This window comes from Scomber japonicus, chromosome 18, assembly GCF_027409825.1.
Source record: "Scomber japonicus isolate fScoJap1 chromosome 18, fScoJap1.pri, whole genome shotgun sequence".
Taxonomy (NCBI): domain Eukaryota; kingdom Metazoa; phylum Chordata; class Actinopteri; order Scombriformes; family Scombridae; genus Scomber; species Scomber japonicus.
The window spans coordinates 22,281,357-22,294,932 of NC_070595.1; the positions used below are offsets into that span (position 1 = coordinate 22,281,357).

The 13,576-nt window shown below is 39.1% G+C and overlaps 2 protein-coding genes across 2 annotated transcripts; both read right to left on the reverse strand.

The window, feature by feature from the left end:
• Nucleotides 1-268: 268 nt before the first annotated feature.
• On the reverse strand, nt 269-1,957 carry ptger1c (prostaglandin E receptor 1c (subtype EP1)). The gene is made up of 3 exons (XM_053338909.1): nt 1,937-1,957; nt 554-1,477; nt 269-445 (listed from the first exon to the last, which is right to left on the reverse strand). The coding sequence occupies exons 1-3, from the start codon at nt 1,955-1,957 to the stop codon at nt 269-271; spliced, it is 1,122 nt and encodes a 373-aa protein (XP_053194884.1).
• Nucleotides 1,958-4,348: 2,391 nt separating this feature from the next.
• Nucleotides 4,349-10,660, reverse strand: LOC128379287 (adhesion G protein-coupled receptor E2). The gene is made up of 18 exons (XM_053338910.1): nt 10,654-10,660; nt 10,395-10,553; nt 10,125-10,274; nt 9,853-9,999; nt 9,203-9,322; nt 9,016-9,062; nt 8,804-8,911; nt 8,420-8,573; nt 8,151-8,276; nt 7,850-8,043; nt 7,417-7,581; nt 7,096-7,290; nt 6,636-6,853; nt 6,464-6,524; nt 6,269-6,360; nt 5,837-6,005; nt 5,669-5,758; nt 4,349-5,185 (listed from the first exon to the last, which is right to left on the reverse strand). The coding sequence occupies exons 1-18, from the start codon at nt 10,658-10,660 to the stop codon at nt 5,144-5,146; spliced, it is 2,244 nt and encodes a 747-aa protein (XP_053194885.1). The 3' UTR covers nt 4,349-5,143.
• Nucleotides 10,661-13,576: the final 2,916 nt, after the last annotated feature.

A 13,576-nucleotide genomic window follows, 5' to 3' on the forward strand; every position in this document is an offset into this window, starting at 1 on the left:
CTGGTTGTTGCTATTGATAGTAGCACCGGTGCAGACTACTAAATAAATGCTGTGAAAGTCTGTCTCCATCCCTGTTTCACACTGCTGCCTTGTAGTCTTTTGGCTTGCTGAATGTGACCCTCACCAACCCCCTGTTTGCAAATAACAAGCTTATTCTCATATGTTTCAACATAACACATCAAATAAATAAATTATTGAAGTCCACAAGAGAAAAGAAAAGCAACATGCTCACTGCAGACTGGTCCTGTGCAGACACAATTCACAGGAGCTATGTGAATGTCTGTGTGTTGAAAGCAAAGAAAACCCTATAAAGTGCTGTTCTCCTCAGTAAGATGTAAACCCATGGGTCGAGGATCTGATTCCAGGAGGCCAAACGTAAACCCACAAGAATGACCTTGTCTGGCTCACCGGGGCTTTTGTTTAACTGCGTCAGAAGAATGCGCATCTATTAATAGAGGAGAGACACATATGAATGTGTATTACAATATTTGATCATTATTCAAAAAAACAAATTCTGCAAATCTGAGAAGGTTGTGAAAGAGTAAGTACTTACAAGGAAGGGACTCCAGCAAACACAGGAAACCACAGTAATCACTGCCAATTGCGCCATCATCTCCACATCCAGTGAAAAAAACAAGGAGGTAGATGATGCTGATGAAGATCGATGGGTGTAGCGAGCTGCTGAATTTGTGTTAATATTCTGGGACTTTATTCTGGCCCGCAGCAATGTCAGACCACTCACGATGTTGCAGAGCAGGGAAAGAATGAGTGCAGTGAGGCCCAGACATGAGAAAGCCAAAGCCAGAGAGGTGTCGGCTGTAGACCTTGGATCATGGATTTGCAAGAAACACCACGTGCCAGGATACTGGGTAGTGTATGTTCCTATACCACAAAAAGGTAGAACTGCCAGTATTAGTGCAAGAGAGGACATAAATAGCACAACTCCCTGCACATGAGACACTGTGACCATTGCAGTGTGGAAAAAGGGCTGGGTGATGGCCACGCAGCGCTCTATTGCCATAGCACAACCCAGCAGCAAAGGGGATAAGCCAAAAAACACCATACTTGCCCCAAATATCTGGCAGAATGCCGTTGCGGGTTTCACAATCTGCATTTCATTCCTGTGATTCATGTGCAGATACAAGGCAAAGGCACCAGGGATCACATGACCTACAAGGTCAGCTAACAGCAAAGCCACTGTTAGGAACAGAAATGAAGCTTTGGATTGGCGGCGGAATCGGGCACGAGATCTGGCCAATATTCCCAGAGCGGTGAGGTTGGAGATGGTGCCAAATATCATAGTGAAACAGGATATGCCTAACCCCAAATTTCTGACAACTGGCCCGGTGGTGGTGCTCAGCCAGGGACCGGGTAGTTCAGAGGAGTTGATCGTCAAGTTCTGGTGGAGGATGGACGACGTCGAGGAGGAAGACAGTGAAGTCATGAGTAAAGACGGTGTCCTCATCTTCAATGTCATCTACAGAGAATTACAGGCAAAGTGAAAATAGTGAGTGAAAAGTGTTTTCTATTATCAGCACATATGCTCTGGGTTAATTATTAGTCTTGGTGCATTAGTCCAAAACCACTGAGAGTTATTTTTTTTTAGCTAACGTCTTTATGTCATCCTGCTCTGCTGTCTAAAAGGTCTTAGGTAATTCATAGACAGGGAGACAAGAGAGGAGTCTTAAATGCAAAATCATGTACCAGTGAATGCTATGATTCATGCTTCACTGCAGCTTGCAGACTGATTACAAGAAATGGTTTGCCAATGACGCTTGGGACTTAGATTTTAATTAGGAGAGCTTCTTTTGCCTAGGCAGTAATGAAGAGGAGTGGGTGAGACCCTGCCAGAGCCATTTTCCTGTGTTATTCATCTCTACCTATTCTTCTCTTCAACACATTTCTTTCTACTCTTCAGATCAGAAATATATGTCACCCTTGCCTGGGAGCTCACCATCCTTGCTCCACAACTCCTCGCTTTCCTGTTACATTAACATACACTCATTAATGCATTTCTGCGAGTATTTTGGCTGCACTGCCATAATGGCAAGAGTGTGCCTCAGTTTGTGTTGTTGTCGGGTGAAAAAGAGAGAGTGATGGAATACATGGTAACTTAAAATCGCTGTCCTTTTCTGGCACAAGCACCATTTCAACTCTGATGCTACAAAAGTTGATAACAAGGCCTAATATTTGGAGTATCCTTCTCCACACTTTAAAGCTTTTCTCTGGAATACAAACATGCACATACCTAAGAAAGTGCTCAGACTTTCTTACCCAAGAAAGTGCTCAGACAGGAAAAAAGATTTTGTTCTTGATATTCCTTTTTTTTTACCTCTTTCTTACTCCATCAATGGCGAATGTACAGAAAGAAAGCAAAGTAATATCCTTGGTTGTGGAGTGTGCGGAAATGATAAAGAAACTGCCTTATTAAAGGGAATCCAGGAAGAATGTGATCATTCACAAAAAGAAAGCTGTCATGTAAACACTGCATACCATATCTTTTTTAGACGTCATAGACATCAAGGCTGTTACTAGTTGTTAATCAAATGTGTAATTCTTCTTTTAGCATTGTGTTCTTAAGACCAAATGAAACATTTCCCAACAACTCTCGACAACTCATCTCATGTTTGTGCTCCCCCTACACTATACATGTTTCAAATACCTCAGTAATCTGGATGTTCATATCTTTTCACATCTCTCTCTTCACAACAAACCTTATATTCATAAAGATTAAATAGATGAATTCAATGGAAGATCCAAGCTGTCTGAGAGACTAACCTCCTTAATCATGTATTTGTTTCATTCCTTTTTCCTTTTTTTACATATATTTCAGGTTTATTTGGACTAATTTGCCACCAGAGATGAATGTGCTATATATGTCATCTACAAAGCAAAAGAAGATGAACATAGTTGTGAATAATGAATTAAACTTACCTTCAGATGATTCGGAGTAAACACTGGACTATTTGGGACGGCTGCGGATAAACGAGAGAGGAACAAGTCTCACCCACCTATTAAATGTGTCTCTCTTGTCGGAGGAGCTGCCTGATTTCACTTATCACTTCTGTCCACATTCATTTCTGCTCTCGTTCTCCTTCTTGTCTTTTCCCCCTGCCTCTGTGACTGTATCTCTCTCCCCCTGGTCAGCCTTTCTCTCTCTTCAGAGGCTTGGCAGCTATTTTGCCTTCCACTTGCTGCACTTGCATTTTCCCACCTCTTTCCCTCCCATGATGAGCCCTTTCCATCTACTCATCCTCTCTGCTGATTGCTGCTGGATTAGAGGCGATCTCACCCATCACTTTCATTTTGTAGTATTGATTCGGTGCCTGATGAATAGTTGAGTAGGTCAAAGTCAAAGTCAGCTTTTACTAATGTTTCATAATTTACTTTCTTAAACTCTTGAGGATAATTCCCTCAAAATAAAAAGAGATTTTAGTCTTTTTTCCAGCTAAGATGATGACAATTATCACCCCAATTATCTCTCACGTAAACAAACGCATGGAGGCTGATATCAAGGCAGCCTGGGGGAGCATGATTATGATTACATGCTTCAAGGGCTTCCGGTATTTTCTGCTCCCTCACATCTCACAGATATTTTAGAATATTTTACATATATCACAAACTCTTCTGTGCAAAAAAAAGGATGTGTGAGTGAATCAAAAGATGCAATGCTCTACCAAGGTTTGTAAATGTTTAAAGAGGGAATACTCCTTTTCATTTGCACTGATATTAAGTAAAACGTGTTTTCGAAGGGTTCTTAAGGTTTGTTTCCTTTTTTGAGACATCTGAGTTGTTTTTCAAAGCATCGTGTTTGTGATCTCACATAAACAGGAAGGAAGAGGAAATCATTCTCCATTTCCTCTGAACGTATAACTGTTTAATCTTGTAAGTCACCCAGCTAGATTCAGTTTCCCAGCACTAAGTAAAGAGTTATGAAACAGTGTGTGACATGTACTGTCGAGGTAAAAAAGAAAACAAAATCATTGTGTGGTTTGACTTTTATTTTTTGAACTAAACTCCTAACATTCTTACTTTATTTTATTAGAGCCCATATTTTCTGCTAAATCTAGCACATTTAAAATCTCTCAAATTAAGAAAAACAGTTTTCTTAAGCTGCCCACAACAAATGTATCACCTGTATTAAATATATTTCAAGGCCAGAGGTGGGAGGATCTTCTCAATAAGCCTTTAAACATGAGGTACATCAGAATATTTATTTTGTTTAAATTTTAAGTAAAAAAAAATAACAACTTGAAAAATACAGTCTGTGCAGAAAAATTCACACCAAAGACAAAAAAATTGTTAACTGTAAAAAAAACAGACATGTGCTTATCAGTGCTTATAACAATACTTAAATGGATAAAAAGTCCAGTTTTGAGACATTTATGATCTGAACTTACAGTACTTCAATAAAAACCCCTCTATATATACACATTTCAAATGTTACAATACAATAAATTGAGCAGAAATGCAGTCACTTATTAATATATATTGAATTGCATAGCAATATATACACAAATATGCATTTAAAATCCGTCTCATAACTGCCCCCTTTTTTGTTGGTTCCGATACTCAGGTTCAGATACTGTTAGGACATGGTGAAAGGTTATACAATAAAAAGTGCTTGCCTCAGACAACTCATCTTTCAGATTGTCTCTGCTGATTGTATAAAGTACCTGGATGACACAACAAGCAATATTAGATTTACCTGATAAAACAGGTCCTCATAATATCATTTATGACTTTCATATTTTTGTCCAAAGTTGGTTAAATTTTAAAATGTTGAAAAAAACAAACATTTGGAGGTTTCTTTTTCCAAAATGAAATAAATAAAAAAATAAAAAAATAATAAAATAAAAAAAGTTATGTTATGTTATGGGTCATGTTACAAGCTTTGCATAATAATAATAATAATAATGACATAATAATCTGTATTATGCTGTCAAATTGCACATCCGATTTTCTTGTTTTAAATGAAATCCTTAAGGTTTTTGAAATTGCAATGAGCAACAGTTTCATTTCAGTAGCTTATATAGGCACAGCAAAGAATGACTATGTTTATAGCATTTAACAGAACAGCAGGACAGCAGTTCACTGTGTGCCTGAAATGGCAGACTTTGCTTACAAGTCGCCGTTTAGCTCCTCAGATACGAGACTCCCCTGTGTCCTGGGAGCTCTTGGATGCCTGAGGACGACAGAAGTGAGAGACAAGCCAATTAGTCATGATAGACACTTTCAGTGCTCTTTCATTAAAGATACAACACGCTTCATTTCACATTGTAAATTATACTTCGACATCAGAAAGAATGATGCTTGATTTTGGAAATTAAACTTCCAATGACTTAACCCCATTAGGTTTCTTTAGCAATCTCACTACAGATCAACTGTTAAACAAGGCTGATTGCATGCATACTGAATGTTAGATTTAATTTCACTGGTGCTTGATAAGCAATGAGGGCATCTTACTTAACAGTGTGTGAATAACATCTTTCTCCAAGTCTGCCAATTTTCTGACTTTGTGAGTGCATAATGAACTAGGCATATTGGCATGTTGAATTCTGAAATTAGTGAATGTGGTAAACATTTCAGGTAACTTACTGAGGAATACGCTTTAAGAAAAATATCATTCCTCCTGAATCAGACTTTGGTTTAAGTATGTAGTTCTTACCGGAGCTTTGCTGGAGTGACTGAACTCTGAATATCTCTTCTTTTGAGGTGTACATAATTTGGACAGGATGTTTCCATACTCATCTCTCACCTGAAATCAGAATACACAATGAGTTTCACATGTAGGGAAAGCTGCAGTGTTTGTACTGTCTTAAGGAGTGTGACTAACCTGTTTACAAAACAGACAGTGCATGACGAAGAGCAGAACCCCCTGAAAACTGCCAAAGATGGTGAACAAGTAAGACATGACTATGGTGCCCTTGTCAAACTGGAAAGAACCAAAGATCCACATGATGCCCAGAACACAGAGCTGAGCCACTGCAGTAATGATGAACGCCCTGCAGGAGGCAACAAAGATGCACACGGGTGAAATCTGAGACTCCAACACCACTTCTTTTGAGTAAATCGATAGCTTGAGGGAAGTTATAAAGAGAGTGCTTAGTTCCACATAGCAAACACAGTTTGTGCTCACACACCGGAGTCAGAGCCATGATCACAGTTAATGTTACACACACACACACACACACACACACACACACACACACACACACACTACATACAACATACAGGTGGTTGATTGTTGGGTTAGGGTTAGACTCACTTTATTTTCTGCAGGCTGTGCAGATCAGGATTTAAACTTGAGAACTTCTGTGCCAACTTCCACACAGTGATGAGAAAGAAGACAATGTTTACCTGAAAGGCAAAAAATACCTGTTTTGTTTTGTTTTGTTTTGTTAAAAGTGCTGAAGTCAGTTTTATGTATATGATTCAACTCAAGAATTATTTTATTACTTACAACAATGATGACACAGACAGGGCCAAAAAAAGCCCAAATTAATGTCAGGTCTAACCAGCAACTGCAATGCATATTGAGAGTTTATTCAGCTGATTATATCAAGCCACTGTAACTTGTGAATGAGGCAATCATTTGAAATAAAACAAACTCATCATCAGTGAGGGGAACTTACTGTTTCTCAGTGCCATATCCTTTGGCATTGGACAACGCAGAGATAGCAACAATAACAGCTGGGACTCCATAGCCACCTGCCATCATATAGAGGGTTTTGAAGTTGGTGTTAAATACCAGGACTACCATCCTGAAGAGTTGTATTCCCTCCAGACACATCCAGCAAAATGCTGCCAGGCAAAAGAAGTGCAGCAGCCCTGCTACCACTGCACAGCCAACCTATAGCAGAAGGGAAGGAGATGACAGGGTGATCCGGATGACAATAGTAGAAACTTTCTGAATTCTTGTTTGTAAATCTTCAGTACACACATGAATCATTCAGTAGTTGTGTCGATATTTTGTATCTATTCCTCTGCTGTATTTGGAGGTGTCAGAAACATTCACTGCTGCCAACTGGACTGCAGGTGTTTTAATGTACAAGCTGTTACCGAAATAGGAGTTGCCACTGTGCTTGAATGTACCTTGTTCTCTGTCTGAGAGATGCCGGCAAGGAAGATGAGGTTGGAAATGAATAGGGTGATGCAGAGGTGCAGGTGGATGGTGGTTCTTGGGCTCTTGATGGAGCGGATGAGTGAGAACGTCAGGATGCAGATGAACAGGCAAACTAGTGAAAGGGACAGACCCACCCAGGTGATCAGCTGCAACTCAAACTTGTTCTGTTGTGAGTGAGAAACAGAGGAGAAAAAAAAGGGGGGGGGGTTACATTAAAATACAATATAATGAATTGACTCTTCAGATTCTTGGTTTGCTCTGATATGTAACAGATATGTAACAGTTTTAACCTCAATCTCATAGAGAGCCATAAGCACGGCAAAGCTGCTCAGATGGTGGCAGGAACACACAGTGTATTCAAGGTTGGATTCCTTCACATAGCAACCTCTATCAGACCATGCGCCTTTATCCAATGAGGAATCCCAGAAAACACAGGTGTGGTTATTTTTATCTGCCTGTAAAACAAAATATAACAACCATGTTATGACCCCAACAACACATAACATTGTGATTGTAATTGTGTGTTATGTGCTTTAACACCCTCTGTGTGAGCTTGTGGACCTCTCTCTCTCTCTTTCTCTTTTGTTTATTTGAGTTAAGAGTCTAATTTTAATGTTGTGCCAGGGTTTCCTATATAACATGCATAACAGACCATTATGAATGTAATATTTTCCTGCAGCGATAGATTAAAAATAGCAGAAACCTTAATGTCAAACTTAATACCTGATTCAGGTGGTGGAAAGTTATTTGGACTGGCTCTTCTAGGTGGCTTGTGTTTGTGTTACTGACAGTGACAGTTATGATTTTGGAGTTGATCTTAAAGTCTTTTATGCCTTTTTCTCGTTTGACCCCTTGAAAAAAGCCATTTGCAGAGTCATTCAGGTTTGCATAGCTCAGCAAGGACACTACTGCAAAGCCTGTAACACCAACAACAGGACAAGACTGAATTAAGTAGACATTCATTACACTTGAATCTCATCTATTGAATGTGGTTACAAATGGGTTAATTAAGTATGATCATTACCTGGGTAACGGGAGGGATCTCCTGCAACTGTCTCCCACTGCATACCCACACGGGTTTGATTAGACGATGATGATAAAGACACTGGTCCCTTGGGTAATGGTAGATTACGTACCAACAGCTCCAGATCTGAACCCAGAAACAAAGATCACCTTTTAACGGACATGCTCGCTTATGACTTATGCAACAAAAAAAAAGTAACACTTGAAGGCATGTAAACATATTTTTCTCTGTAAATGAACAAATACTGTAAAATACTGATTTTATTTAACCTGTGTAATTGGAGAGTCTTGTTTTCCTGGGGGGCTTTATAAAAGGTCCGATCAGTCTTAGAGCACTTTCCACTATGTCCAGAAAAGTAGAGATTTTCTTGTTGTCGTTGAAGGCTCCACCAGACAAGAGGTCGTCGATTGCAGACAACAGTCTCTACAGCCACAAGAGAGGAGGGGGAGAGGGAGCAACATAAGCATGCACAAGGAGAAACAGGAGACAGAGTCAGACAGAGGCAAACTTTCAGACTGCATACCACCTCAGGTCAGCATAAACACTACAAGGTTATGCACAGAGATCTAAACACCATGTGACAAAGCTTGAAGGGCGCATAACTTCCTGTTCAGTGGTGTTTGAGGGGAAATGGGAGCTTTTTGCAGAAATACCTCAAGTAGATCATATCCATCCAAGTGAGATGGTGAATTCTCACTCTCTGTAAGCGCCAGACAGCTGTTTTTCAACTGTATCAGAAGATCACATGCAGTTTGAAATGTCTAGGAGAGAACAATTTAGGGAGAATGAAACCCAAGGAGGAGGTAATAGACATTTTGATATGAAACGTGAAATAGTGATAAAATTATTCGTTGTGTGGTGTTACCTGGAGTTTCACATCATCCATTTCTTTGAATGCATCACACATTAACTCTGGGGAAACAGGAGGTTTGTTTCATTCAATATGCTTGTTGACATACACATCATGAGGAAACCTGTACTCATGAAAATGTTCTGTTTGTATCCATTACATAAGAAACACTGGCTGAATAATGTTGCTGCTGTGCGCTTACTAGTAGGGTACTCCTTTTTGCCATAGTTAGTGAACCCTGCACGGCATTCACAGTAATAGCTGCTGGCTCCACGGTGACAGGTTTCATTTCCACAGATTGTTTTATCAATCATACATATGTCTAAAATGGAAACAAATCAGTGAGAGGAACATGGTTGCACTGTGTGTTTCGGTCATTACTAATGGAACAATAAATATCCTGGTCCAATACACCGTTTGGAGCTTGGTACGTTATTGAAGATAATGCATAGAACAACAACAACCCACCCCCCCCCCACCCCCCCAAAAAAAAGCATAAAAAGGGCTGGGCATAACCAAAACACAGGCCAGTCATTTTAGCCAATCAGCTCTAAACCAGGAATTTATTTTATAATTTTTGAAAACTCTTTGTTATATTAATAACATTAACATTAATATTCATCTTTCTAAGGCTTAATAATCCTTAATAACTTCATCAACCCACTTTTCCCTAGCAATATTGGAAAAAGTCACATAATTGATACTTGATACTTGATACTGAAAATCTAGAAATGTATTAAGCTAATAGAATCAAATGAAACTCCTTACCTATCATGTAAATCAATGCAAGACAAAGTAATAGATTAAGTGACTTGTAGAATTGTTAAATAATAAATAGATCATGGTCCTAACCTTCGCATTGCTCCTGTGTCCCAGTGAAGTTGAGTTTTCCGGATTTCAGTCCAAAGCCGTTATTGCAGACACAGTAATAACTGCCCAGTGTGTTGATGCATTTTGCATTCTGCCCACAATCATTTTCCTCTAGACACTCATCAATATCTACATTGGGAGGATGAAGATAATGAAGAGAAGCTGAGACAGGAAACCACTGCATACAGTCATCAGTGTTTACTCACCTATCTAGTTTTTGCATATGGGGAGATAACTGTTGAGCTTAATCTTACCTTTGCATGTAACGTTGTCACCCTGCCGAAAAGTTTCCACTCCAGTAGAGGAGATAAATCCAGTGTTACAAGAGCAGGAGTAATTTGGAAATGCGTTCGTACATTTAGCATTAGGTCCACAGATGTTGTCTTGGAGACACTCGTTGATATCTTAAAATGAATGATAAGAACAGGACTTTTATATTTGGATGATCACTCCAGCAGTAAAACTTTAATATGAATTGGTGTAAATGCGATTTTATTATGATTCAATATGACGAGAGGACTTACCTTGACATTCCCCTTTGTCAGCGGTGAAATTCACAGTCTTTGTTGTTGACTCGTAACCATCAACACACTGGCAGTAGTAGCTGCCGTATGTGTTGTGACAGGTTGCATTCTTTCCACATATCCCAATTTGACCACTTTCCTCCACACATTCATCATCATCTTAAATCAAAATGAGGGAAAGAAGAATGTGGAAGTTATTGTACCATAAATAAAAATAAACACAGTATCTTTGTGTGGCTAATCTAAAGCTAGTTTTTACAAATCATTTTGCTATGAATATATACATGTATGTATAAAATACATATATACTGTATGTATGTATGTGTATATATATACAGAACCAGTCAAACGTTGGACACACATCTATTTATTTATTTATATACATGGTTTACTGTATGTGTAAAAATTGTTTTTCATACCAACGCATTTTTTATTTCTTTTACTCTCCGTTCTAAATCCCTCGTCACAGGACAGGACCGTGACGAAGGAGAGGTACAGAGCTGAAAAGCAAGCAGGCAACTGTCAGTCAACAGCTCATCACTTTCTGACATTAATCCAACATCTTCTAAACCATGCTTAATTGACACGAACTCCTTTTTCACCCTTCTGAAATATTTCATGTAGCTACAGGGACTTTACAGGAGCAGTTTGACCACATAAATAAGACCAGAAAATGTACTGAGTTGTAATACGCCTCAGACAAAAAGGTAAATGCTCATTTCCTCAAATTGTTCCAACAGCAACTGCGCCGTCATTCAAATTTAACAGTACATGGGTGTCTGGAGAACTCTGCTTCCGATGTGTGAGGAAACATCAGCTGGCACAGTGCAAGCACAAAACAGCATTATATCCTCTGCTGTGCAAGGTCAAACCTCTGTAGTGACCTAAATGACACCAGATGGGTGTAATGTACTGTATATGTGAACAAAGAGAAGTAATCTAGATACATATTTTTGTGACAGTTTATAAAATGAATTAAGCATAATCCTTAAAGGAGACAGCTAATTTATTGTCAATTAGTATAGTTTTATTTATCCCCTGGCTATGTGGATATTTTTGTACTATTTGTTGACATTTTGTGATGTTTTGTAGAAACTCCTTTACATGTCAAACTAACTAAAGGGAGTACTCCATTTTCATCATTATATTGATTGCAATTATTCTTCATACGCGGGGCAAAATAATCCAAATGCACCTCAACATAGAAAAAGTCTTGGTAAAATTGTGATTATGACATTACAGAAGGCTTTAGAGGTTTGTGAAATGAGAAGTGAGAAATGAGTGGTTCTTGGTGTTGTTACTTTGTGGCATGGCAACGTGAACACACATCTGTCCTCAGAGGACAGATGTGTGTGACTGTGGTTGCTATCTGGCGGTAAGTAATGTGAGTGCTGTGTGATGAGCTCATAGTGTATAAATATCACTTTAGAAGCAGAAAGACAGAGATCCTCTGTGCAGTGGGGCCTAGATAGTGGGTTGTTTAAAGAAAAGTTGCTGTGTTCAGCATCATTCTTCCTTTCCTCCTAATTCATTTGGGCTCACTCAGGGCCTTGGGCTTCAACTGCTACAGAAAGACTGTGATTAAAAAACTGGGACAGTTTGAGTTTATCATTGTTTTAATTTAGCCAGTAAGACTTTGGATATGATTTTAAACTAAGTGGAATGCTGCTAAAAAAGTAAGTAAAATGTGTCTTTTTAAAATGCATATACACACTGGTATAGTATGTTTAATACAAATTGTTTTGACCAATCTAATACTTAATAATAGTATTATTTAAATACTAATCTTTTTTGGTGTTAAGTTGTCTCAAATTTCACCCAAGATTTTAACTCACACAGAAAAGAAGTACCATCCAACACACAGAAATCAATTCCTATACTGAAAACTACTGCGGCCAGTTGGTTTCCCTCCACAAAGCACAGAGCAACTTTCTCAAAGCAGATGATTTTCCATCCCAGCTACCGTGCAAATGGATGACAGATGTGACTTACCCAGTAACAGGAGGTTCCACCTGCCCGCCATGGGAAAGAGGAAAACACTGCCCAGATCTGAATAATGAAAGTCAAAACAGCCAAATAGAGATCTTTTCTTTTCTTGTCTTCTCTTCTCTCAAGTTTGCATCCACCAGTGAAGTTTACAGGCGTGGAAAAAGTCTCTCATCTCACACAGAGAGCTCTCTCCTCTCTCTCTCTCTTTCTCTGCCTCCCCTTTGATTTTTCTGCTCTCACTGCTGAAGTGACATACTGAGATGACTAGATTTTTTGGGGGAGGAGTTTTCACTCGCTGTCCTCACGCCTCTGACACAAGGTTTGTAGGTTTGTACAGTCTGTGTAAGAGCTACTTTTCAGGAACCTCTGCCCTTATAGGGGTGTGGTGATAGTGAGGGGAAATGACTATTTTTCCATGACAAAGTGTGACTGAACTGTGTTTTTGCAGCGTCTCTCTCTGTCTCTATCTTTCCCCTCTCTTGGACTCTGTTTTTAGGGAACAGATGGAGGTCAACATGAGTTTAGATGGGTTATTGTTTTACACAGTCCTGCTGGTTGGTACACCCTCCTATCAGCAGTGTTATGGTACATAGACTGCAAACTATGACGATGACATATATATGGTCTTTGCCTCTGACTGAGCCTTTCTGAGACAATGTAACAATGCTTACTATATTGAGCTTGATTTAGGAAGACGTGAACAAAGAAAACCTCCACTGCTCTGTTTCCCCCACAAATGTTGTTCGGAGTTTGTTTTTTTAAACTGAGTTTCTCATTCCCTGAAGGCAAACTGGCTGTAATTGTATTTAACAAAAGATTCATATAACACTTATAGGTCATGAGTTAATGTATGCTGAAGAACAACAGCAAACACTGGAAGTTGCAGCCTAACACCCTGATCTATCACGAGGCTTTACGTATAAAAAAGAAGTGTGAAATGTAATATGAGTCAGGAAATACAGTTCTGAGAAACTGCTGCATGAAGTTACATTTCCTCTTCATCAAGTATTTCTAATGTTAACTATGCCAATGTCACAAAGTGTTACTCCTGCTGAGCGTCTGCAGAAATGCAGTAGACTTTTATGAGTGCAACCTCATGGACCACAACCAAATTTTCAGCGACTTTTCTTGTGTCCAGCTCACAGTGGCAAGGTCATTTCTAGGCCTGGGCACATTGTTTACTGACAGGGCAG